Source organism: Leuresthes tenuis, unplaced genomic scaffold (assembly GCF_036924035.1).
Source record: "Leuresthes tenuis unplaced genomic scaffold, fLeuTen1.0.hap1 SCAF_8, whole genome shotgun sequence".
Taxonomy (NCBI): domain Eukaryota; kingdom Metazoa; phylum Chordata; class Actinopteri; order Atheriniformes; family Atherinopsidae; genus Leuresthes; species Leuresthes tenuis.
In genome coordinates, this window is record NW_027325362.1 from 4,573,581 (window position 1) to 4,600,608 (window position 27,028).

A 27,028-nucleotide genomic window follows, 5' to 3' on the forward strand; every position below is an offset into this window, starting at 1 on the left:
CATATGATCACGCACACACACACATATATCCACAAGCACACTTACACACATACATATGATCACGCACACACTTACACACATATATGATCACGCACACACTTACACACATACATATGATCACGCACACACTTACACACATATATGATCACGCACACACTTACACACATACATATGATCACGCACACACTTACACACATACATATGATCACGCACACACACACATATATCCACAAGCACACTTACACACATACATATGATCACGCACACACTTACACACATACATATGATCACGCACACACTTACACACATACATATGATCACGCACACACTTACACACATATATGATCACGCACACACTTACACACATACATATGATCACGCACACACTTACACACATACATATGATCACGCACACACACACATATATCCACAAGCACACTTACACACATACATATGGTCACGCACACACACACATATATCCACGAGCACACTTACACACATATATGATCACGCACACATTTACACACATACATATGGTCACGCACACACACACATATATCCACGAGCACACTTACACACATATATGATCACGCACACACTTACACACATACATATGATCACGCACACACTTACACACATACATATGATCACGCACACACTTACACACATATATGATCACGCACACACACACATATATCCACGAGCACACTTACACACATACATATGATCACGCACACACTTACACACATATATGATCACGCACACACTTACACACATACATATGGTCACGCACACACACACATATATCCACGAGCACACTTACACACATACATATGATCACGCACACACTTACACACATACATATGGTCACGCACACACACACATATATCCACCAGCACACTTACACACATACATATGATCACGCACACACTTACACACATACATATGGTCACGCACACACACACATATATCCACGAGCACACTTACACACATACATATGATCACGCACACACTTACACACATACATATGATCACGCACACACTTACACACATACATATGATCACGCACACACACACATATATCCACAAGCACACTTACACACATACATATGATCACGCACACACTTACACACATACATATGATCACGCACACACACACATATATCCACAAGCACACTTACACACATACATATGATCACGCACACACTTACACACATACATATGGTCACGCACACACACACATATATCCACCAGCACACTTACACACATACATATGATCACGCACACACACACATATATCCACGAGCACACTTACACACATACATATGGTCACGCACACACACACATATATCCACCAGCACACTTACACACATACATATGATCACGCACACACTTACACACATATATGATCACGCACACACTTACACACATACATATGGTCACGCACACACACACATATATCCACGAGCACACTTACACACATACATATGATCACGCACACACACACATATATCCACAAGCACACTTACACACATACATATGATCACGCACACACTTACACACATACATATGATCACGCACACACACACATATATCCACAAGCACACTTACACACATACATATGATCACGCACACACTTACACACATACATATGATCACGCACACACTTACACACATACATATGATCACGCACACACACACATATATCCACAAGCACACTTACACACATACATATGATCACGCACACACTTACACACATACATATGATCACGCACACACACACATATATCCACAAGCACACTTACACACATACATATGATCACGCACACACTTACACACATACATATGGTCACGCACACACACACATATATCCACCAGCACACTTACACACATACATATGATCACGCACACACACACATATATCCACGAGCACACTTACACACATACATATGGTCACGCACACACACACATATATCCACCAGCACACTTACACACATACATATGATCACGCACACACTTACACACATATATGATCACGCACACACTTACACACATACATATGGTCACGCACACACACACATATATCCACGAGCACACTTACACACATACATATGATCACGCACACACTTACACACATACATATGGTCACGCACACACACACATATATCCACAAGCACACTTACACACATACATATGATCACGCACACACTTACACACATACATATGATCACGCACACACACACATATATCCACAAGCACACTTACACACATACATATGATCACGCACACACTTACACACATACATATGGTCACGCACACACACACATATATCCACAAGCACACTTACACACATACATATGATCACGCACACACTTACACACATACATATGGTCACGCACACACACACATATATCCACGAGCACACTTACACACATACATATGATCACGCACACACACACATATATCCACAAGCACACTTACACACATACATATGATCACGCACACACACACATATATCCACAAGCACACTTACACACATACATATGGTCACGCACACACTTACACACATACATATGATCACGCACACACTTACACACATACATATGGTCACGCACACACACACATATATCCACGAGCACACTTACACACATACATATGATCACGCACACACACACATATATCCACAAGCACACTTACACACATACATATGATCACGCACACACACACATATATCCACAAGCACACTTACACACATACATATGATCACGCACACACTTACACACATACATATGATCACGCACACACACACATATATCCACAAGCACACTTACACACATACATATGATCACGCACACACTTACACACATACATATGATCACGCACACACACACATATATCCACCAGCACACTTACACACATACATATGATCACGCACACACTTACACACATACATATGATCACGCACACACACACATATATCCACAAGCACACTTACACACATACATATGGTCACGCACACACACACATATATCCACCAGCACACTTACACACATACATATGGTCACGCACACACTTACACACATATATGATCACGCACACACTTACACACATACATATGGTCACGCACACACACACATATATCCACGAGCACACTTACACACATATATGATCACGCACACACTTACACACATACATATGGTCACGCACACACACACATATATCCACGAGCACACTTACACACATGTATGATCACGCACACACTTACACACATACATATGGTCACGCACACACACACATATATCCACGAGCACACTTACACACATACATATGATCACGCACACACTTACACACATACATATGATCACGCACACACACACATATATCCACGAGCACACTTACACACATACATATGGTCACGCACACACACACATATATCCACGAGCACACTTACACACATACATATGATCACGCACACACTTACACACATACATATGATCACGCACACACACACATATATCCACGAGCACACTTACACACATGATCACGCACACACTTACACACATACATATGATCACGCACACACACACATATATCCACAAGCACACTTACACACATACATATGATCACGCACACACTTACACACATATATGATCACGCACACACTTACACACATACATATGGTCACGCACACACTTACACACATACATATGGTCACGCACACACACACATATATCCACGAGCACACTTACACACATACATATGATCACGCACACACTTACACACATATATGATCACGCACACACTTACACACATACATATGGTCACGCACACACTTACACACATACATATGGTCACGCACACACACACATATATCCACGAGCACACTTACACACATACATATGATCACGCACACACTTACACACATATATGATCACGCACACACTTACACACATACATATGGTCACGCACACACACACATATATCCACGAGCACACTTACACACATACATATGGTCACGCACACACACACATATATCCACGAGCACACTTACACACATACATATGATCACGCACACACTTACACACATACATATGATCACGCACACACACACATATATCCACAAGCACACTTACACACATGATCACGCACACACTTACACACATACATATGATCACGCACACACACACATATATCCACAAGCACACTTACACACATACATATGATCACGCACACACACACATATATCCACAAGCACACTTACACACATACATATGATCACGCACACACTTACACACATATATGATCACGCACACACTTACACACATACATATGGTCACGCACACACACACATATATCCACGAGCACACTTACACACATACATATGATCACGCACACACTTACACACATACATATGATCACGCACACACACACATATATCCACGAGCACACTTACACACATACATATGGTCACGCACACACTTACACACATACATATGATCACGCACACACTTACACACATACATATGATCACGCACACACACACATATATCCACGAGCACACTTACACACATACATATGATCACGCACACACTTACACATGATCACGCACACACTTACACACATACATATGATCACGCACGCACACACTTACACACACACATATATCCACGAGCACACTTACACACATACATATGATCACGCACACACACACATATATCCACGAGCACGCACACACACATATATATCCACACATACATATATATTATATATATTTATATATATTCTTTATTCATATACATATATTTTTTCACACACTGTTTTTGTCATCCTGTAGTGCCTGCTGTTCCTACTTCATTTATCTCCTTGAGCGATGTTCATGTACGTTCATAAAGGCATCCATCCATCTTCTGTACCCGCCTAATCCGTCGGTCGGGTCACGGGGGTGTGGAGCCTATCCCGGCGGTCATCAGGTGAGAGGCGGAGTACACACCGGACAGGTCGCCAGTCAATAAAAAGATTTGAATAATGCACACACACACACACTTATAAATATATATTTACATGCATATATTCATACACACATGAATACATACAGGCATACATATATATGCATTTATAGATTTTTTCACATACATATTCATAAACACGCACATAGAATAGAATAGAAATAGAATATTTCTAGAAAACCTGGAAAAATACTTTATTGTTCTTCTCGTGTGCACATTGTCAAAAAATAAAACAAAACAGCAGATCACTAAAAATCACCACAAATGTTTAGATTAAAACTAAAAATTACATAGAAATATACAAACGACGAACAAATATGAGAGCGACACAGACTTGCTGCCGATAAGGCCGGCGCATAGCAACCGATGCATGTATATACACACACACACATATACGTACATATATATATACACACACACATTCTTTGATGAACTTCCCCTCAGAGAAAGACTTTACTGTGATGTCACTGGATCATAAAAAAGATGGTCTTGGCTGCAGAGTTTGGTAAAATAAGGCCTTTTTACAGCTTAGCTAGCAAAGTTTCAGATGGCTGCTCCTCATTTATTAGGTTTTTGTATTCCTCCATGTGTTTAGTGCTATGGCGTAACCACGCATTCTTTGGGGGGGTCGTGTCCTCCCCAATATTGAGAAAATACCAACCTGTCCCACCCAATATACAGAAGAAAATATGTAAAATGCATGTTCTCGTTTAATGAACCCTGTCAAGGGATCGGTCTCTTGTTATGTCTTATTTATTTTCAACTTATTTCCGTGTGTTACCATGGGGACGTAACGGCTGCGCCGCGGTCGCCGTTGTTGATGCTAACACTCTAGCCAATGAGAGTGACCCACCGGGCGCGCCGCCGTCTCAGCAGCGGCTCTCCTTATCTTTACGTTGGACTTCTACTTTTGACGGAGCCGCTGCTCAACCGCGCCAAGCTCAACAGAGCAGATTGTACCAGAACAGGAAATCCAACACAGAATCAACAAAATAAACTTCCGCCCCCTTTCAAAATAAAAAAACTTAAAACAAAAACAACATTAGACTATTAGACTTTTCATTGTTAATGCACATTTTGAGACATTGACACAATAGAAATGAACCTGGACTTAAAAGTCCTCAGCACATTTTTTGTTAAAGGAAAAGTCTGTAATTTGTTACATCATTAGTTGTCCTTATTAAAATATTTACATAAACATGCTTTGGGTATTTGGTCGTTTTCCATTGGAAGCTGTCCTATTTGCTACAGAACTACTGGAAGAGCATAATTGCAATTGGTAGGTGTGTTTAAGGTCAGTAAACAGTAAGCAACTAACCAAAACAAAGTGGGGGGGCAGTCACTCGGAGAAATTACACTATTCCTTTAGATGTGAACTTACATGGTCAATGTAGTCCTCTAAACTATGTTCTAAATGTCCAATTTTTCATATATAAATAAAGAATTGTAGATAATGCACACACAGTCCAATAACTGGCTGTTAATGAGAGCATCATTTTGTTTTAATACCTTAAAACGAGCAATTTATACTTTCTTTAATGTTAAAAAATGACTCAGGTGGTCCAGAGAAAGAAAGAGCTATGAACTTATTTTCTTATATGGTAACTATGAAATGTAGTTACTACAAAGCGGCTGGGACGCGCTACTCCGAGTCTCACGTCATGCCTTACGCTGAGGAGGCCGACGATTATGAGCAGAAAGCACAGGTGCTTGTTCCCCGCAGACAATGGAGCAGTCTTTTCTGTCTCACCTTCACACAGCGGAGATGGACAGTTTCCAACTGTGTGGAGAAAAGAACAAGAGGCTCTTTGTGCGATGTGAGCGCGGTTTGTTCCACCTACAGCAGCCACAAAGTCTCCCCAGATGTGTCCACTGTGACAAAGTGTTTCCACTACAAGCGCCAACACGCGGTGATATCATGTCGGAATAAGCTGCAGGTTCTTCAGTTTTGGACAGAGAAAGCAATTCAACCGAGATTTCTCTCCGTTTCCGACTATCTGTACTCCGTCAGCTTTTATTCTTCAGTACAAAACAACGTCTGTGTTCACACGTGGAGGTAGAAATATTGGTCTCAAACTGCCACCTACTGCAGGAGCAACTATAAGCACTAATTATAAGTTTTTTATGGCCAAATTTCCACACGTTAACGCTGATATTTGATGCCCTATAAGCTACTGTGCTCACCTGTTCATTTCTGGGAAATTCAACCCAAACTAATGAGCAGGTAAGAAAACACAGATGCTGTGAGAAGTGTTTAATCCCATTAAAGGTTCAGTGTGTAGAATGTAGAATGAGATCCACCACTTACACACTGATGGGCAGATATTTCATTTGTAATCAGACCAAATCCTGATGGAGATGCTGTTTTTTATCATTTAATTTGTCTGAATATTGTCTCTTTGAAAAGACGTGAGGCGTTTTCCAGCATCAGAACAACCAAAAGACTGCTCTCTGTACTGTTTTACCATTTTAACAGTTAAAGGGCTTCATGAAACTGACAAAAGATAAATAAACTTACCTGAAACTCGCCGTCTCTCTTCTCTGTGGTACTTTCTCCTGATGACACCATTTCCATTAAAACTGAGACTTTCTTCTTACTTGGTGTTCAGTTTAATCTGTATAGCACCAAATCACAGAGAAATGTCACCCCAGATATAGTCCAATTCATTTAGAGTCAAATTCATTGCGATATAATCATAATCACATCAAATTAAATTGATTCAATACCAAATTGATCCAATTCATACAGTCAATTTACAATAAAACACTGATAACATCATTATAGAAGGCATGTGTTATAGCAGCTTATTATTTTAGCAGCCAAATTAAAATCATAGATTTGGTATAAAAATGTGCAGTAAAAAAAAAGATTAAGATATACCAGCATTATGTAATATAACAAATATATAGATTTAACAATAAAACAGGTTTTATAGGGAGTGAAACATACCCCAGCTTATAAAGAGGCCACATAACAAAATAAGTAATGCAAGAATAAAACAAATCCCCTCTTTCTGAAAGCATCTGAGCCATCAGAAACTTTTGGGTCCAGATTGCCACTTCAATATCTATACAGCCAAATATATTAACACATATATATATATATAAAACATAACCCTGAGAGGTTCATAAGTCTGTAAAACATGTCAATAGTTTGGAAATTCTGGGAAGTTTCTGTTAGCTTCCAGTAGGAGCGCTGAGATCACCTCCTTTCTACCTTTTTCTGGAAACTGAGGTGTTTATCAACCCTGCGGGACCGAAGATTTTGGTGTTTATGGTCTGAGTTTATTATTTAAATACTTTAAACTGACTGGACTGCTTCAAGGCCAATACAATAAAACATGGGATGGACATAATGTTGCACAGAGCCGAGCGAACTGGGCTTTGGGACAGAAATTAGACTTCACCAAATCCATTTTTCTTCGCTGTTCTGTGGTTTTCAGTGAAACTTTGGGGCATTCATGAGATTCACATCATACAGAAGACAAATATAACTAATAAAGAAGAGAGAAAGTAATAACTGAGGTGAGTATTATTCTGTGTTTTGGTGCCATAGAAATGGAACTGAAGAATGGGCTGAAAAAAGCCAAACATGTGCCTTTAACATGGTGCATTCCTCAGAGCGCCCTTCCTTTACCTTTACTGTGACTAAGGCGTACACATGTCACAGTTCTTACTCTGAATATGACCTTAAACGGGTTGGAGGTCTTATTCGGGTTCATATCGGATCATCGCTGCGCATGTAAACGAACACATTGTACAATTTTTGATCTTTTATTGTGAAACTAGGGATCATATATCCCATCTGATCAGGGAATGCGTCGGGATGTCTGGGTTTTCCTGCTGGACCTGTTACCTCCACGACCTCAGATAACTGGAAGAAAATGGATGGATGGATGTAAACTAATCCTAATCCATTATCCTGCAGTTTGTCGCAGAACACAGTTTCTGATCAGCACGACCTTCTGAGAGAACCTGGTTCCTGATTTTAGTGACCTGTCGGCCACCATCCAGGCTGGTAAAATAGATCCATCACAACTTTTATCTGGTGCTAAGACTCTTTGGTCATGTTTCCATCACTTTGACCTGAGCGCGAACACCTTTTCTAAAGCCACCTTCAGGTGAGCGGTTTTACATTCTCTGCTACTTATAATTAGACTTCTTTCTAATCTGGGAAACCCGTTACATGAAGGAAGCTTCTTTTCCCCCTCACATGGTCATAAAATCAATGCCATACTTGTAACTGTAAAGGATCTTGCGTAACAGACCTCGGGAGTCGTTGATGAAAGACTAAATGTGGCTCCTGGATGCGCAGGCTGAACACACGTGCACTGCATGGACACAATGATATCACATGACGGCGCATAACCGCTAAAATCCTGATTTAATGCTGTATCAGATGGTGCTTTGGAAAATGTTGCAATGCCTTGGCTGCTGTTCCGTCTCTCTAAGTCAGTCAATTAGTGATAATGGACCCCATCGGCCGAGAGGAGACCACTCCCTCCTCTCGGTGCCCTCCCCCCTTCTCACGCTCTCTCTCTTTCTGTGCGTCTTTCTTTCTTTCCATCACTCAGTGAGTGATAATGGAGCCCAGCAGTCCGAAGAAGATCCAGTTTGCCGTGCCTCCGCTGCAGGGACAGCTTGACCCGCAGGCCGCCGAACATGTGAGTGTATCTGAGCATGTGTGGGTCACAGAGTGAAGGCTGTGTGCGCGCATGGAGGGGGGGTCAGTGTAGGTTCATGCATGTGAGAGCTGAATGAGGCTTCTATCTTTTGAGTCTTGTCTGGAATTTTCTAAGTGGGTGCAGAGCAGCATATGTGAAGAAGTCAGTGTTATGAAAACTGCTCGATATGTATCTGCGTGTGTATTAGTCACAACATATTTGTGTGGATGGTACCGGGAACCACAGAAGAAGAAGAAACACCAAAGTATCTTTCAGATGAACTCAACATTCACTTTCTTTCTCACAACTCCTGTTAACACACATGAATTCCCTTGTTTTCTGTGCATGAACACAGAAGAATTAAGCCATAATTCCTGCTAAATTTACCCCATCACAGACTGCTGATCTGCAGCTGATAGTTCACGTCTTTCTTTGAGAAAACACTAACAACCCTGTGTTTAGTGAAGGCCCAGCAGTGTAATCTGTGCTGTTATGCTACTTTACCTGCTCCTGAATGGCAGCTTCAGTACGAAGGAACAGAAGCCGGTCTTTCATACCTGTTTAAAACGTCACGCTCCAGGGAGGTTAAAGCTGCTGCTTTTTGCTGTGCTGACGTCTTTATGAGCTGTAAAGTGGATGGAGCCGGATGCTGTTCATTTGAAGGAGGCCAGTAATGAAAAGAGCCGGATCAGAGCCCCTCTGTGGCTGTCCGGGTGTCGCTGTGCTGACAGTCAGCATTTCTTTGTGTCTGTCACCATAATGCCTCTCCTTTATGATGCACGGTGCAATGTGTGATAAACACCGGCCTTTACATTTAATTCTATTAGTTAATACTGCAATGACGTCTTTAAGTATGGCAGCTTTTCAACAAAGTGTGCAGATTGGTAATCTTTGGGATGTGTTTTAGTCTCGAAAGGCAGAAAAATCCAAAAATCCTGCAACATGTGGGAAGGTTTTGCTTTTTAAACCCTAAACTATTAAAGTTGTATCTTTATGATGCATTTGGAGTTAATAAACAGGCAGTTAATCAGATGTTCTCTGTAAAGTTTACACAACTACACCAGCGGGTGTTTAATGACCATGATCAGAAACAGCTGGAGTTTTTTATCACGTTTGAGTTTGAGTGGCTTGTTCCAAACATTTAAAGAACCACAATGAAAATCTGTGTATTTACCTCAGATCCGACGCAGAAGACCGACTCCGGCCACTCTGCAGATCTACAGACAACCTGGCACAGGTGAGACTCAGAGAATCAGATGTAGAGGGAGCAGAACAGCAGCTGCTATAATGGAACGCTCATTAGATTACTTTTGGTAAGTGATCTGGGTGTTCGGGTCGGACTGATGGATGTTTAACGAGTGTGTGCTTGCAGCTCGAAGCTTTTATAAATCCCTTTACAGAGGAACAGACTGATTGAATAATCGGCCTGATTCCATTCTGTGGGCTCAGCTCTGAGAGTCGGGTTCCTGTGCTGCCCTGAGGTGTTTCCAGGCACTTACTAACACAACAAGAGCACATTCAGAGCAAGTAACAACTACAGTATCTTCTCTTTAAAGGGAGAAACATGTCCACAGAATTTGGAAAGCTTCCCCCCTCCCTTTAGAAAAGTAATGGTCATAGTTTAACAAGTGCAGAGCTGTTGCTTTAGTTCTGTTCCAGCTGGAAAAGCAAGAAATGGCCTCATGCTCTCAGCCTGGAAACAAACAAGGTCAGAAAAGTCTGGAGTTGTTATTTCTTATCATGTTGCTAAGATATCTGTTCGAATGAACGCTGATATTTTCTGAAAGTATCTCATTTTACAGGACAGTAAATGATACAAACAAAGCTGACTGACTTGTGTTGGAAGCCCTCAGGAATCACATTTGTTCCTCCTTAAAGATTAGTCGGTTTCATTTCTGGGTCAAAGAATTCACCCTGGACAGATGTGTTTGGAAACTCCTGAAGCTTACAGCTGAGATTTAAAACATCCTCACTGAGCTGGGAGGTATTTCAGAAGTTGAACTAAAGATACAGTTTTTTTTTTTTACACAATTGTTACAAAAAAACCCAACAAGTGTGTATTCAAAACACAAATCCTAGCATGCTGCTTTTTTGCCACAGAGCTACATTGTTGCACGTTATTATCGTGAACATACGCAAGGAAAACAAATTAAATCCTGTTTTCTAAGGTTTTAAGTATCAGGACATACGACAAAAACAACTGATGACTGAATAAATCATTAAAAAAGCCTTAAAATGAAATTAATACAACAACACTTGACAAATTACACTCTGTCCTTATCAAGAAAGATCATGAACCCAAAATGCAGAAGCAGAATGAGAAAAACTAAGTACACCCTCACTGCTTCTATGGGAATTAAGAGAATGTTAGTAGCAGCCTGGAGCTGCGAATCAAATTGATTCGATTAACTGATCATCAGTCAGTGTGAGCTCCTCTATAAAAGCAGAAGTTCTGTCAGTTTTCAGGTGTGTGTTAACACGATGCCAAGGAGGAAAGACATCAGCAATGATGTCTAATCTGGAGTCCATCATTCTACAGAGAGAAAGATTATTCACAAGTGGAAAACATTCAGGACAGCTGTCAATCTTCCCAGGAGTGGACGTCCCAGCAAGTTCACCCCAAGGTGAAAAAGCCCAGAGCTACATCTCAGACTCTACAGGCCTCAGTTAGCATGTTAAAGGTTAAAGGTCATGACAGCACAGTTAGAAAAAGACTGAACAAGGATGGCTTGTTTGGAAGGGCTGCAGGAGAAAGCCTCTTCTCTCTAAAAAGAACATGGCAGCACAGCTTAGGTTTGCAAAGCTGCATCTGAACAAAGCTCAAGACTTCTGGAACAAAGTCCTTTGGACAGACCAGAGCAAAGTGGAGATGTTTGGTCATAATGCACAGCAGCACGTTTGGAGGAAACCAAACACAGCATATCAGCACAAACACCTCATACCAGCTGTCAAGCACGGTGGTGGAGGGCTGATGATCTGGGCTGGTTCTGCAGCCACAGGACCTGGGCACCTTGCAGTCATTGAGTCCACCATGAACTCCTCTGGATACCAAAGTATTCTAGAGTCAAATGTGAGGCCATCTGTCCCACAGCTAAAGCTGGGCTGAAACTGGCTCATCAACAGGACAAAGATCCCAAACACAGCAGCAGATCTACAGCAGAATGTGTGAAAAAGAAAAGAATCAAGGTGTTGCAATGGTCTGAATGGACTGAAAACCATTACTTCAAGTTATTGCTACGAGCTGGAGGATCATGGGGTGTACTTAGTTTTTCACACGCTGCTCCTGCATTTTGACTTAGTTTTTATTGGAACCATTGGTAAAACGATGTGCTACGTCACAAAGATGTTTGGGCTGTGAACTACAGAGGAGCAGGAAAGCCCGATGGGTTTGAGATCAGAGAGTCAGAGAGAGCTGCTTTCCACAGAAATCTAAGAGAAGATAATCATCTGCAGGTGTTACTGGCACAGGTTTATTACTGAAAAGACCCACATGGACAGATGAGACCTGATCTGGGTCCAATGAGTCAGAGGGCTCCTGCTCCCGAACCTCTGTTTTAAAAAAACTGCTCAGGTTTCCTGTTGGGAAAAAGACCAAAGAAAAGCTTTCAGCCAGTAACACTCTAATTAAAGACAAAACAGACAAAACAAAGGAAAAAATAGATGCCTAAAAGATGAAAAATAAGATACACAAAGGAGCTCAACTGAAAAAGATGTAAAACAAGTAATAAATTATGCAAATAGATGCAAAACCAGTGAAAACACACAGAAAAGGAGCACTACTTGAGGCAAAGCAGCTGAAAGGAGACCCCAAACAATCAGAGACAAATGAGAAACAATGGAAAATAAAAGGCATAATGAACACAAACAGATGCAAAAAGACACAGAAAGATGGCTGTGATACGTAGAATCGTGGCAGGGATGCAAAGCAACCCCTAATAAAAACAAAATAACCAGAAAGAGATGCTAATTTAATGCAAATAGATGCAACACCAGTGCAAACGGAGACAAAACGGCTGCTGAGGCTCTAACCTACTGTTTGTGTAGGCGTCATGACTGGAGTAGGAGGGTGTGTGTGTGTGTGTGTGTGGGGGGGGTGGGGTGGGGGGGGGGTGGGGGGGGGGTGGGGTGTGTGGGGGGGGGGGGGGGGGGGGGGGTAGTTGGTCCTTTTCTGACCAAATCCAGACTTTTATAAGCCAAACTTTAACAGCCCTGCTTTAAAAGTGGAGAACACAGCTGGACGGTGGAGATGAAGCGCTCACAGCTGCTGTTTCCTCTCTCCTGCAGATGTTGGAGATCAACACAACGCCGGCGGGGAGTCGCAGGTTTGTACAAACACGCACCGAGGCGGGGGAGAAGCGTAACAGCAGCAGATAAACACCCGTCTGCTGGAGAAGCTCTCACAACACATTCTTCTGGGAAACATTGGGTTCATCTGTAGAAACCTGCAACACAGCAAAGCTTCACTCAAAAAGTTTAAAAGCAAATACAAAAGTGCTTTCAAACGATCTCGAGTTGCACATATTCTCTGTTGATGAGTCATAAGTCATTTATAAGCCAACAAACAACTGTTAAAAGCTTGAATCACATGTTTCCTCACTGCTTTCTTTGTATACCACTTAGATACATCAGATCAATATCAATCATGTGATTTTTGGATAATCATATTCATTTAAAAGGGATTCAACTTTACATCCATCGTCTCTGTTATATTTGAGCTCTTCAGGAGCTTTGTGCTGTTGTCACAGTGATGTACGAGCCAGCGTTTTCTCTCGTCCTGTAGGCTTCAGATGCCTCTCAGAGGAAGCAGAGCACTTATGCCCCTCCCACCATGAAAGGTAAGCAAAGGGCGATTTTCAGCCTCACGCGATTTTGAAGAGTGCGCACAATGTTTGAGAAATTCATAAAAGACGATCTGTGGAAGAAAAATGAAAGGAATCCAGTTTCCTTTCAAGGAGGATTAACTTCTCCTGACAATCTGCATCCTACTGCGGGAGCATTTTTGCTTCAAATCATCGTGTAAAATGCATCTGAAGTAGAAAAACTGTGATGATGAGTTGACAAATGATGCATTTGGGATTCTATCAGGAAACGAGCGGCATTGACCATCAGCAGAAGAGATTTTATAAATGCAGAAGAGCCTGTATTCTGTAAAAAAAAAAAAGACACTGAGCTTCTTTTATGCTCTGATTCTGGATCATAGACAGCAGAAAAATATTTTGTCCTTAAATCAAGTGAAGTTAAAGTCCATTTACCTCATGATCCAGCTCTCAGCCCCCCTGATGTTGGAAAATGGAGTTCAATAAGCTTTCAAATCCTTTTAATCAGATGAATGTTTGACTTTTTCAGCTTTTCATCACAACCTGCTTCCTTTCACCGAAGTGCATCTTCTGAATGTTTAACTTTGACCACATTTCAGTAGAATTATGGCTCTTTAATGATGGTTTGGTTGCAGCTGAGTCTGGTTCTGCTTTTATGTTTTTCTGTTTCTTTTCTTTCACACGTCTTTCTTTCTGTTGTCTCCATCGGTTCGGTTTCTTTACTCTGGGTTTAGATATCTTTGGTTGTTCTTTATCTTCTGGTCTCGCTGGTCTCAGTCGACCCAGCTGACCGTGTGATGCAGGAGGGGGCGGGGCTACTTTTAAAGGCTTCGTTCTTAAACTATGCAACTCTCGGCTCGTGTGAAATAAATCCCACTGAATGACCCTCAGTGTTCTGGGTCACTTCAGATTTATTCATCATCATAGAAGGATTAAAAATAAACATAGCAGACCACCAATTTGTTTAACCAAGCTGCTGATTTTTCTTTTTTTTTTATTGATCAACTAACAAAAAAAATCAAAACTAAGCCATTTATCATCATCTGTGTGACCAAAACTAAAAATCTACTAATTAAAATCAATTAATGCAACATTTACTCTTATTTAAATTGAACTAAAGTCTTTTTTAACCCTTAAACAGACTGGACTTGAGAAAATTTTGTAATTTCATATCTATATTTATATAATTTTGAAACCCAGAAAAACATCTCATGAATACTTTCTTAGATATTTGATAGAATTTGGGTTTTAATAATTGTATTTCCAGTAAATTATGTGTGTTTAGTGTTTAAACAGTCGAAAGAGTAGGCATTTTAATGTTTAAACTTTAGCTTTTCCTGTTTTTTTGCATCATAAGCACAACTAGAAAAAGTTTTTAATTTTTTTTAATGAAGTTGTAGACCAATCACAACCCACAGTTATGTAAGAAAGAAAGTACACCCTCTATATATAACTTTTTAGGATTTATTTGTTTATTGGTTCATCATAGAATGCAGGCCAATAAGGAATGCAATACATGATCAACATGGTAACCCAAAAAGGCTGAAGCAGATGCTTATATAAAAGCTACGTCATTACATACAAACATAATTACATAATTCTAAAGTTATGAGGTTTTATGCATCAAAACAAGATGAAAGAAATCTTCTGGTTCTAATCATGTCTTAAAATGTCTATTTACTGAACAAAAACCAAGTCAAAATGCAGAAAAAGTGTAATTCTGACATTCAGGTGTGTGTTAACACGATGCCAAGGAGGAAAGACATCATCAATTATCTTAGAGAAGCAACTGTTGCTGCCCATCAGTCTGGGAAGGGTTATAAGGCCATTTCCAAACTATCTGGAGTCCATCGTTCTACAGAGAGAAAGATTATTCACAAGTGGAAAACATTCAGGACAGCTGTCAATCTTCCCAGGAGTGGACGTCCCAGCAAGTTCACCCCAAGGTGAAGAAGCCCAGAGCTACATCTCAGACTCTACAGGCCTCAGTTAGCATGTTAAAGGTTAAAGGTCATGACAGCACAGTTAGAAAAAGACTGAACAAGGATGGCCTGTTTGGAAGGGCTGCAGGAGAAAGCCTCTTCTCTCTAAAAAGAACATGGCAGCACAGCTTAGGTTTGCAAAGCTGCATCTGAACAAAGCTCAAGACTTCTGGAACAATGTCCTTTGGACAGACCAGAGCAAAGTGGAGATGTTTGGTCATAATGCACAGCAGCACGTTTGGAGGAAACCAAACACAGCATATCAGCACAAACACCTCATACCAGCTGTCAAGCACGGTGGTGGAGGGCTGATGATCTGGGCTGGTTCTGCAGCCAGAGGACCTGGGCACCTTGCAGTCATTGAGTCCACCATGAACTCCTCTGGATACCAAAGTATTCTAGAGTCAAATGTGAGGCCATCTGTCCCACAGCTAAAGCTGGGCTGAAACTGGCTCATCAACAGGACAAAGATCCCAAACACAGCAGCAGATCTACAGCAGAATGTGTGAAAAAGAAAAGAATCAAGGTGTTGCAATGGTCCAGTCAGAGTCCAGACCTCAGCCTGACTGACATGCTGTGGTGGGACCTTAAGAGAGCTGTGCAGAAACCAATGCTGCAAACCTCAATGAGCTGAAGCAACGCTGGAGAGAAGAGTGGCCGAGATTCCTCCAGAACCATGAGAGAGACTGATAACGTCCCACAGGAAGCCATTACTGCAGCTGACTGCTAGTTTACTGCTTAGTTTTTCACACACTGCTTCTGCATTTTGGTTTAGCTTTTGTTACAGAAGTAATGACACAGCATCACATGTTGAGCGTTGTTGTTGACCTTGTAAGAACCAGATAATTAGTTTTTGTGCTCTGATACGCAAACATTGAAAGATCTATTATTTATTATTCATCCTCCTCAGTAGAACTTCACTTAATAGCTTCTATATTTCCATGTTAGCTGTAAGTGGTTCCATCATCTTCATCGCTGGAGTCTGAAGACCTTGTAGTCGTGTGTCTTCTGCATTAAAATTAGCTTTCTCTGCTGCCTCTAAGGGTAATAATATGTATATACATATATATATATATATATATATATATATATATATATATATACACATGTATAATGTGAGCACATGTAGACATCAGGAGTTTTTGTTGTTGATATTAATACGTTTTCCAGGTTTCAAAACTTTCAGTAATATAAACAATTACTGTATTTTTGCCTCTAATTTGATTAAAAAAGCTGCTGATCTGAACACCACAAACACTGTTAGGCAAGCTTTCTTCATCAGGATATGAGGACAAAAGTCATTTATTTAATGTTGATGCTGTTGTTTCACATCATGTGACCGAGATAGAAACATATGACGACTTTGTCATGAAAACAATGGGACGCCTCAAGAGGTTTTATCTCATTGTGAACACCCTTTTTGGGGAAATACTGATCCCAAAAAATACAATAAAGCTAAATAAATCAGTAAATTTACAAGTTCAGCTGGCAAAATAGGTTCATAACTTTAACCTCAAAGAAACTAAACAGATTTTCCCCTTTTAGTCCCGACAGGAGAGATGTGAACATTGCAGGGTGTTTTAACACGATTAAAGTGTTTCTTAACAAACAAAGATATTTCAGTGATAACAATATGTTTCCCTCCTGAATCCTCATGTAGTGAGGCTCATAACAGATGGAACAGGATCACCTATTTGTCACCCGTAGTGATGTTTGGAGCAGCTTCAACACAGTTAAGCTTTCCCCAACAAAACAATGTAAAGTACACCTGTCTGATGGCTTCGAGACTTGGCTGCTGCTGACATTTTTTATCGCCAGAGATGAATAATTTATCAAACTGTTAGAGAGCTTCTCTCCTCAAAGTAGGAAAGAAGGAGCTCCTGAAGGAGAGTTATTCCAACAAAACCTTCATCTCTTTTTCCTTCGTGTGTTTGACCTGAAATACAGACGACAATATGCAGGAAAATTTGCATTTTCTTGTAGAGAAAAGACAGAAAAAGGGAGGAAAATGTGTTGGGTGTAAACTGTTGTGTGTAGAGAGTGCAGCACTGGCTTGATTCTGGGAAGTGAACACCGTAAAAGCTTTTCTTTTATTGATCCGGCTGAGTGTGTGTGGCAGAAAGCCTCCTGAGTAACTGCCTCAATGCACCAAACTCAAATCAGATATTTTTTGTGTTCTATAGGATGAAAACAATAACTTTTGAAGTCTTTGGTTTTGTTTGAGAAGACTAACTGCGTAAATATTTAATCGTGCAGAATTCTTAAAGACATTTAGAAATTTTTATTTTTATTTGTCTGCACGTGTTAATCAAGAATCGTGGAAATTTATTACAGAGGAAACTAGGGCAGTAAACCAGGACTTAACATGCTGTCAAATTACTACAAACAAGACAAATGTCTCTGATGCCTTCCCAAAAGCTTTTTGCCTGAGAGGGATATTTATAGCCTACAAAAGAAGCCACAAATTAATTATTTATTTATTTATTTATTCACATTTATTTATATTTTGCCTTCTGGTTTTCTTATTGAGTTTAAGCCACATTTTACAATCCAGTAATTTTACCAATTTTATTGTTTTTAACGAATAATAATGTTACATACCTGTAGTTGCGGTGTCTCTCCACTAGAGGTGCTCTTCTCTCCTCAGAGCTTCAGCTGGGGGTCGAGCAACAACTTCTGGGGGCGGGGCTCTATGAGACAGACAGCCAGCTGAGCCCAATCACAGCACAGCTCTATGCTGCTTCTCAGTGGGCCAATCACAATGGGCCAGAGGAAGCCAATGGGAATGATGCGGGTCTGCTGTTAGCCAATCAGGAGAGAGGAATGCCAGAAAGCAGCAGCTCAGGGGGTAAACTGTTAATCAGATAGAAAAATGTACACAATAAGGCAAGCAGTATACATCAAAACTCTTGTTTTAGTTAATATTCTTTATGTTCTTCAAAAGGAAACTCAAGTCGTGATGGGAAGGGGACAAATTGGCCAATTGGCCTCGAAATCACTGTTATTTTCTAATGAATAGATTAAATTTACTTCAATTCGTCCTCAAAGTCTAATGATTATGGGATAAAAATAACAGTATTTTGTTACTGCTTATTCCCAGTTAAGCACAATTTGATTAGGTTATTCACTGTGAGCATGATACATAAACTGACATAAAAATATAACATATTTATTTTTCCCTTTCCTCAAATGATTTATATAATTTTATAGAAACTTATAGAAAAAATCACAAATTATCAAAATTTACCTTGCCAAAAGACTTAAAAGGAAGAACGCTAGGCTGAAACATTTGTAAATATCATCAAACACCACCAGTGTGCAAAGCTTTTTGACCTGTAATTGCCCTTTTATGCTGCTGTAAGGTTTTATAAATAAAGAACATAAACTACGACAAATTGCTATAAATCACCAGTATATTTACAACGTCTCACTGCATTTTATAACAGTTGTATAACATAGTTAGATTCACATCCCTCAAATGTAAGTTAATATACCCTGAAGTCAGTTATATGACTGTATGTGATCAGCACCAAACTGTACTTTCTCAAAAACAGCTCCTTAAACATAACCAGTGCGACAGTTTTAAGCAAAATAGCGACAAGAAGTAATATTTCTGAAAGAAGTTTAGTTTTTCCAGTGAGGATACTGAGCTGGTCATGTAAATGGTGAATTACACCAAAGATCTGTTATCATTTACATGTAATTAAAGGAAAATGAAGCTGAGTTTATTACACTTTGTAAATAAACTGTAACACGTTTGTTCTACCTTCATAACTTAACACAAATTATAGTTAATACAGTTAATATGAATACTTCAGCGACACCCTGATGTTCTTCTAAAATCGAAATAAAAGCATACATGTCTCAGTTATTTGGAGTAAACTGTTTGCTTTACACACACCAGATGCACAAACTGCTGTTCATTACAGACACAATTATAACAAGCAATCAGCAACGCCCTTACAAAATAAGAACTAAACTCATTTAAGAAGACAGTTAACATTAAACTGTAGCTCTAAAGGGAATGCTTTAGACCAAATAATGGCTTAAAAAGCCGCTCTTGGCCGTTAGTTTGCAGCTTTGCTCTGCAGGCAGCTGATTTCAGCCAATGGGGGCCTCAGTAAACCCCCCAACCAGCAACAAACAGCAAACAAAGACACAGTCGTGACTCACTAAACTCATACAGCTGCAGCGAGGGAAGTTAATACTAGACTTAAAATAATTTGACGGAATGAATCACGACCAATTGGATGTGAAAGCTGCACCATGCATGATCTGGGGAAATAAGCTCATTTTTGTCAATAAATCAGCCAAAATCACCAATTTAGTGAATCAGTTTGTTATTTTTTTCCCTACAGCTTTAAGAACAGGCAAACACTGATGCACAAGCAGTAGTTCAACTCTATATTCTCATATTAACAGTCTATATAGTGTGAATCTCTTCAAACTAACAGTACTAACTGCTTTGTCTCTCCTCCTCCTGCACGATCTTCCTCCTTCCTCTTCTACCCTCGCCTCCTCTCCCTCTTTTTTAGACTTGCCATGCACCAACAAAAAGGAAGCGCCCAGTCCCGACTCCATCTCCCGATAGCTGTCAGCTCACTTTCATCCTTTTGTCTCTCAGTAACCAACTCTGTCTGCTTTTCTTCTTATTCCAACACGCAGCTTTGCTATCGTGCTACACTTAAACGCTGCGTTTCTTTTTGTTCGTTTGGAAACGGCTGCCACTCCCTTTCATGTGCTCAAGCACATAGAGATTTAAGTTAAATGTACTCGGTCTGGATTTAAAACTGTAGCTGTGAATAAAGATGTATTATATGCAAACATTTATAGAAAGTCTGGGTGGTCTTCATCTTTTCATAATGCTTTATTCTTCTGTTTCTGGTCGAATTCAGCAAATCAAAACACTGTTTTCTTTTCTATCCTCCTGTTATCCCAAAAGGGGATAAAACAGACCATTATGAAGACCATTAAGGGATTAAAACACTGCATGTGCAGGATCTTTGTGGGGCTACTGTTCTGTGGGGCTGGGTTAACAGATAAAATGACTATTTGTGAAGGAGTTTGTGGTTTATGCAGAATGTGTCCCAGTGTTTTTCATCACAGAGCCAAGATGAGCTGCAAGAGGAAATGTGGGATTTATCAGAATAGCTGGTAAAAAAAACAACAAATATCCACCAGTACTTCCCACCACCTATAATCACTTTATGTATCATGTATGATCCATCTTTTACTTGTCTGTGAAAGAGATGGACCGTTTTCCTGATTTAAGATCTCAGCAGGTACAACTGGAAACATGGAGGACTTTAGACAAGGGTTTCGTTTCCCAACTTTAGTTAGAACACTATTTACATGGTATAAAAATCCTCACAATGGTAAATCTGACTTAAATGTGTTTATATGTGATGTATCTATGTCAAAATTCAGATTTAAGCAGTAGATAACGCTAATAAATGCCAACTTATCAAATTGAGGCTAGTTGGAAAAACTGCTCATGACGCATTTCTGCTCTACTAATATCCAGATACAGACTAAAAGTGTAACTGACCCACATATTTATACTACTGAATATGAAAGTTTTGTTTCTGAGTCGCCCAAAGGGAATAACACTAAAGTGATTTAAAAAGAAGAGTTTTATCTGACAATCTACTCGGTGTTATTAATGTTGTTTTTGTACAAGTTAACCTAATTTATACACGTCAAACCGGTTTATATAAGTTTGTTTCTTTTTTGTTTTTATCTGTTGGCAGCGTAAGTTCAGCCGGGCAACGCAGGTGTAAATCCATGCGTTCAGTGTTGGCAAATTAGTCACCATTGTTTATTTCTTTTGCGTAGGTAAATTGGAAAATACCGTTCCTGAGGAAGACGAGGAGGAAACCACCGCTCAAGCCAACTAAACCAGCAGAGGAATATCAGCTGCCAATCTGTTTCTGTTATCTGGACAAACCAAACAGATCCGATATGGACCCTAATGTCCATAAACTGTACGACAGGACATTTATCAGTGGGAGAATTGACTTCTGTGCAGCAGCAGTTAATGTTATAATCCAAGCTGGTAAAAAGACCTGTTATATTATATAACAAGTCTTTTTATATTATATTATATGTTAGATAGTTATGTTCTTTATGAAGTTAACTGAAAACCACCTCACAGGCCTAATTTACTTATTTCTGTATCAAGTATTTTAACCTCCAGGATTATTAGTTGTATTTGTTTTCCCTGTTTCAGTTCACACACTTGGAGGAATTAGCATTCTTCATCAAAACAGGCAGCAAAATAGACAACAGACACCAGGGACAACATTTTTAACACGAAATGGGGGAACCGTAAACCTCCCATAATTTGCTCTAAAGCTATGACAAAGCAATAATTTGGCATATTTTTTTACACAATTTCAAAGTTACACTAAAAAAGAAAAAGAACCTGTTGATTTTTCCTTGATAAATTTAGTTTGATGGCTAGTTGCTAGCTACCACAGTAGAGCCAAGTTAGCTAGCAATGGTTCAGCTAGCTAACATGCTGAAACCATCTTAAGTTAGCCAGAAGCAGAACTTGAGTTTTTATCATATCATGCCAAATAAAAACAAACAAACCAGTTATTTCTACATTCAAGCAATATTTACAAGCAAATAAGGAAATTAACGTATTAAACAGATCACTGGCATGTTTGTCCTATCTTATGCATCAGTTGTGACAAATACATAATCTGTTGTACGATCAGCTCACATTCACAGCTCCACACTGGCCAGCATTCAGGCTTCATGGACTTCTATGTCATATATTTTAATCTCTGGAAATAGTTACATTTGTTTTCATAATTTCCGGAGGAATTGTGATTCTTCTTTTAAAAAAAAAAACGCTATTTTTCAACACTTTTGCGGGAAACTTAAACCTTCAACAACTTGTTCTAAAGCTATGACACAGCAATAATTTGGGATAAATTATTAGTTTATTTTAAGTTACACTCAAGATATAATAGAATAAAAAATACTATTGATTTTTCTTAAATATATCTGGCTTGATATCTTGGCTAGTTACTAGCTACTGTAGTATAGCTAAGGTAGCTAGCAATGGTTCAGCTAGCCAAAACCAACTTAAATTAACCAGATTAACCTTAACTTGAGGTGTTTGTTGGTATTTTACTCAAATGAAAAATAAAAAAACTACAATAGAAACACTGATTACAACAAAAACAGCTAACCAGTTGTTAATATGTTCAAGTGGTATTTGCTAGCTAATAGAGAAATTAACTTATTAGCACAGTAGGTTAACTGATCACTGAAATTCTGGTCTATTTTATGGAGTACTTTCAGCTGTGACAAATACATAATCTGTTTCCTGCAAAAAGTTTTTAAAATGTCTAATATGCATCAGGATTTTAATCAGAATACCTGTGAAATATTCAGTAACTTATGAAAAACCAAAGCACTGCAATAAACATTTAATTTAGTCTCAAACTCTGCAGTCAGTGTCAATCCTAAAACTAGATATGGAGCAAGCTGCGGTAGTTAGGGTTAATAACGGCTGCATTATTGCATTTAATTTCCTTCTTTGATATTAATATTATGCCCTGTGATGGACTGGCGACCTGTCCAGGGTGAACTCCGCCTCTCGCCCGATGACTGCTGGGATAGGCTCCCGCGACCCAACTGACGGATTAAGCCGTGGTAGAAAATGGATAATTGGATGGATATTAATATCATATTTGACTGTAAAAGTGTTCTTTTCATCTATAAACAGTTACCGAGTGAATGGGATTTGCCATTTTTACAACAAAAAGCAGCTACTATGAGTTCCAAGATTAAAAATAAGATGGTTACAGGATTCACTTTCTTTTTCTTTACACTTTAGATTACTTGTTTTACATATGCAATGTATATCTTGTAACTTTGCATAACAGCACTAAAATATACAAATACAGTAGAAATAAGAGAATGCACGCTAATGATATCGACTTAAATCTTTATAGTAAAGCTGGAGAGCCTCCTGGTGGGTTCTGTTTGACTTACATAAGAAAATTAAAGACCAACTTAGTGTTATATTTAAGAGTTGATAGTAAGGAAATGATGGACGATTAATTACTGCTAACTGTTTAGATAATGCATATTTTAGATTTTAAATGGCAGGTTTGGGATAAATTAGCACAATTTGAAAATATAATATTAATCCTATGTGCACACTAAGGGTAGAAATGGTTTATTTCACGTGCAACAGCTGCTTAATACTGTAAACTAGTGTCAGAACTGCAGTTTTAGAATAACTGAGCCTACACAGAAAGGTTCTAGCTCCCGTTGATGGTCTAATTCATCACTTGATGATCAAACAAAGCTCTTGTGACCTCTTACCTCTTCACACCTCATCCCATCGCAGAAGAGGCCCCTTCTTCACCAACAACTGCCACAAACTCACTGCTCAGGTCTGACACAGCCCTGACGTTTATTTTATTGATGTCATTCAAGTTACACGGTGGAATCAGAAACACAAAAAATTAGGTTAGAAAGAAAACAGCAACCGTTCCACATCAAACGGCAGAATGTGTCCACAGATCTGTCACCACAAGCTTGTAATGCAAACTATAGATTAGATACACAATAGAAACGTAATCTGCTGTAGTTCTGTTTCAGATTTTAAGCATCTTCCTGCTTCGTACTGTAAAAACTATTTTTACTTCAGTCTTTTTGAGGGTTTCAACGTCCAAACCGTCGGAGGTTAAAGTCCTGAATAGTATGCAGAACAAGCTTTAAGACAGAGCCCCGGGGCCACTGATGAACTAGCAAAGGGCTGACATAATGGGAGTATTGGTTTGTGTATGTGTCCAAGTATGTAGCCCTTGCTATGCCTTGACTGAGCAAAAAAAAAGAATAAACCAGACTGGACTTTGTAAAAGCTGTTTGTTTGTCCTTTAAGGTCCCACTTAACCTTCATAAAAATGCACCTTCTAATATGGAAAGTTTGTTGGTGGACACTCCGTCGACCGCAGGTCACAAATCCAGTGAAAACATCACCAAGAGTGTATACAGATATATATTTATTTTGTCTTATTGCAGCTGCAGGTTTCTGTAGACTTTCACAGGTCTGAGATCGATTGACTCGGTGGAATTGGTAGAATTTACTTCCTGTGTAGATGGTTCCCCCCAGCAACTTTAACAGGGTTTCAGCTCGAACGAAGCGGAAAAAACAAGATTTCTTTCAACAAGTTGACGGATAAATAACTTCTATTTTCTACCCGACACCCATAAAGAAAATGAGCTGCACCTACTGAGGCAGATGTCAATCATTTACAGCTAAGGGGAAGTTTTTCTGCTGCTTGTTCCAACTGTAAAAGGTCTGTGAGTAACCTTCTGGCTGCAGCCGAGTCAGCATCGCCCGCCTGGAGTGGAATTGCACGCCATTAACACCCAAACACTCCACCACTTCCAAGCCCTGATACCAAAGTTTTAGTGTCAACACATTTTGGCAAATTGTCATCATTGTCGTCATCATAAAAGTAACAAAACATAAACATTAAAAACAGACAAGTTCAGTTCACATCAAAGTAGAATACAGATATCATATCTTTACCCACAAAAAGTTTGTTACGACTAACTAGAAAAAAAGGAAAACATCACCATGGTACACAAGCGTGTTGTACGCGGTAAAATGTAGAAAGATTAGCGTGTGTGTAGCTTTAGATCTGCTCAGGATGTCTGTCAGTGTGTGTACATACAGTTTGTGTAAACTTACGAGCAACATCGTCTTTTCCGTATCAACACAGGAATCTTCACTCAAAATAAAAGCCCCACATCACATCAGAATCATTTGCATTCCCAAAATAAGCATCCGAATCCGTCACCAGAAGTTTTCCAGCTGGACACCGAAAAATCTCAAAACTTTCAATAAAAATAAGAAGAAAAAAAAAAGGAATATTTCAGTGTCAGCTATATATATACTATATATTTATATTTTTGTTCTTTAACACCATCCAAACATTGTATATTATGTTGCTATGGTAATGGTTCCTTGGCAACATCATGGAAAACAATGATTAAAATAAAGACACTGATCCCCAACTTTGTCCAGCTAGTGTGTGAGTTAGTGTGTCTGCTTTTTAACGTTAGGTTTGTCTTGGAATTTGAGTGGATTTTTTTTAAATGCTACGCGTTTAGTGTGCCATCATCTTTATGTACATGTCAACAGTGTTGCTTTCTCTGTCAGAACAGAACGCAGACGCATCCATTAGTGTGTTTTAGTCTGTATTTAGTGTGTTCTGGTAGTGTTGTGTTTGTGTCTACATACGAGCGCTAGAGCTCTGATGGTAGACAGAATGTTAGGCCCTCCCTTTGTGTCGACTGTGTGTCTATGCGTTGGCGCTGATGCTCTGTTTGTAGACGGCGTGGTAGGCGTTTCGCAGGAGGACGTAGGGGAAGCAGGACTCCAGCAGGTCCATGGTCAGGAAGGGAGACTCCTGCACGATCTGATGGACAAAAGAAACACAAAATAACTCTCAGACACCTGAAACGCTGAAATAAAACTGTTGCACCTCCACTAGAAATGTTGTGATTATGCAAAGTGACGCTTC

General features: G+C 39.6%; 3 protein-coding genes across 9 annotated transcripts in view; 2 read left to right on the forward strand and 1 right to left on the reverse strand.

The window, feature by feature from the left end:
• The window catches only part of LOC140312764 (cytochrome c), a 299,923-nt gene that overhangs the window by 22,428 nt on the left and 250,467 nt on the right, over positions 1-27,028 (forward strand). The gene's annotated exons all lie outside the window — the stretch shown is intronic.
• On the forward strand, positions 9,582-25,128 carry LOC140312755 (protein phosphatase 1 regulatory subunit 1C-like). Of its 3 annotated transcripts, XM_072390554.1 has the most exons (6): positions 9,582-9,670; positions 10,850-10,907; positions 13,955-13,992; positions 14,451-14,505; positions 19,117-19,317; positions 21,005-21,305. In XM_072390554.1, the coding sequence occupies exons 1-6, from the start codon at positions 9,590-9,592 to the stop codon at positions 21,058-21,060; spliced, it is 489 nt and encodes a 162-aa protein (XP_072246655.1). In that variant the 5' UTR covers positions 9,582-9,589; the 3' UTR covers positions 21,061-21,305. The 3 variants fall into 3 exon arrangements, with proteins under 3 accessions (XP_072246655.1, XP_072246656.1, XP_072246657.1); XM_072390555.1 differs by lacking the exons at positions 19,117-19,317; positions 21,005-21,305 and adding an exon at positions 22,305-25,128; XM_072390556.1 differs by lacking the exon at positions 19,117-19,317.
• nckap1 (NCK-associated protein 1) overlaps positions 24,876-27,028 on the reverse strand; it is a 33,247-nt gene continuing 31,094 nt past the window's right edge. For all 5 annotated transcript variants that reach the window (XM_072390552.1, XM_072390551.1, XM_072390550.1 and 2 more), the window contains one exon: positions 24,876-26,923. In XM_072390552.1, coding sequence (XP_072246653.1) covers positions 26,807-26,923 — 117 coding nt within the window. In that variant the 3' untranslated portion in view covers positions 24,876-26,806. The remainder of the gene's footprint in view (positions 26,924-27,028) is intronic.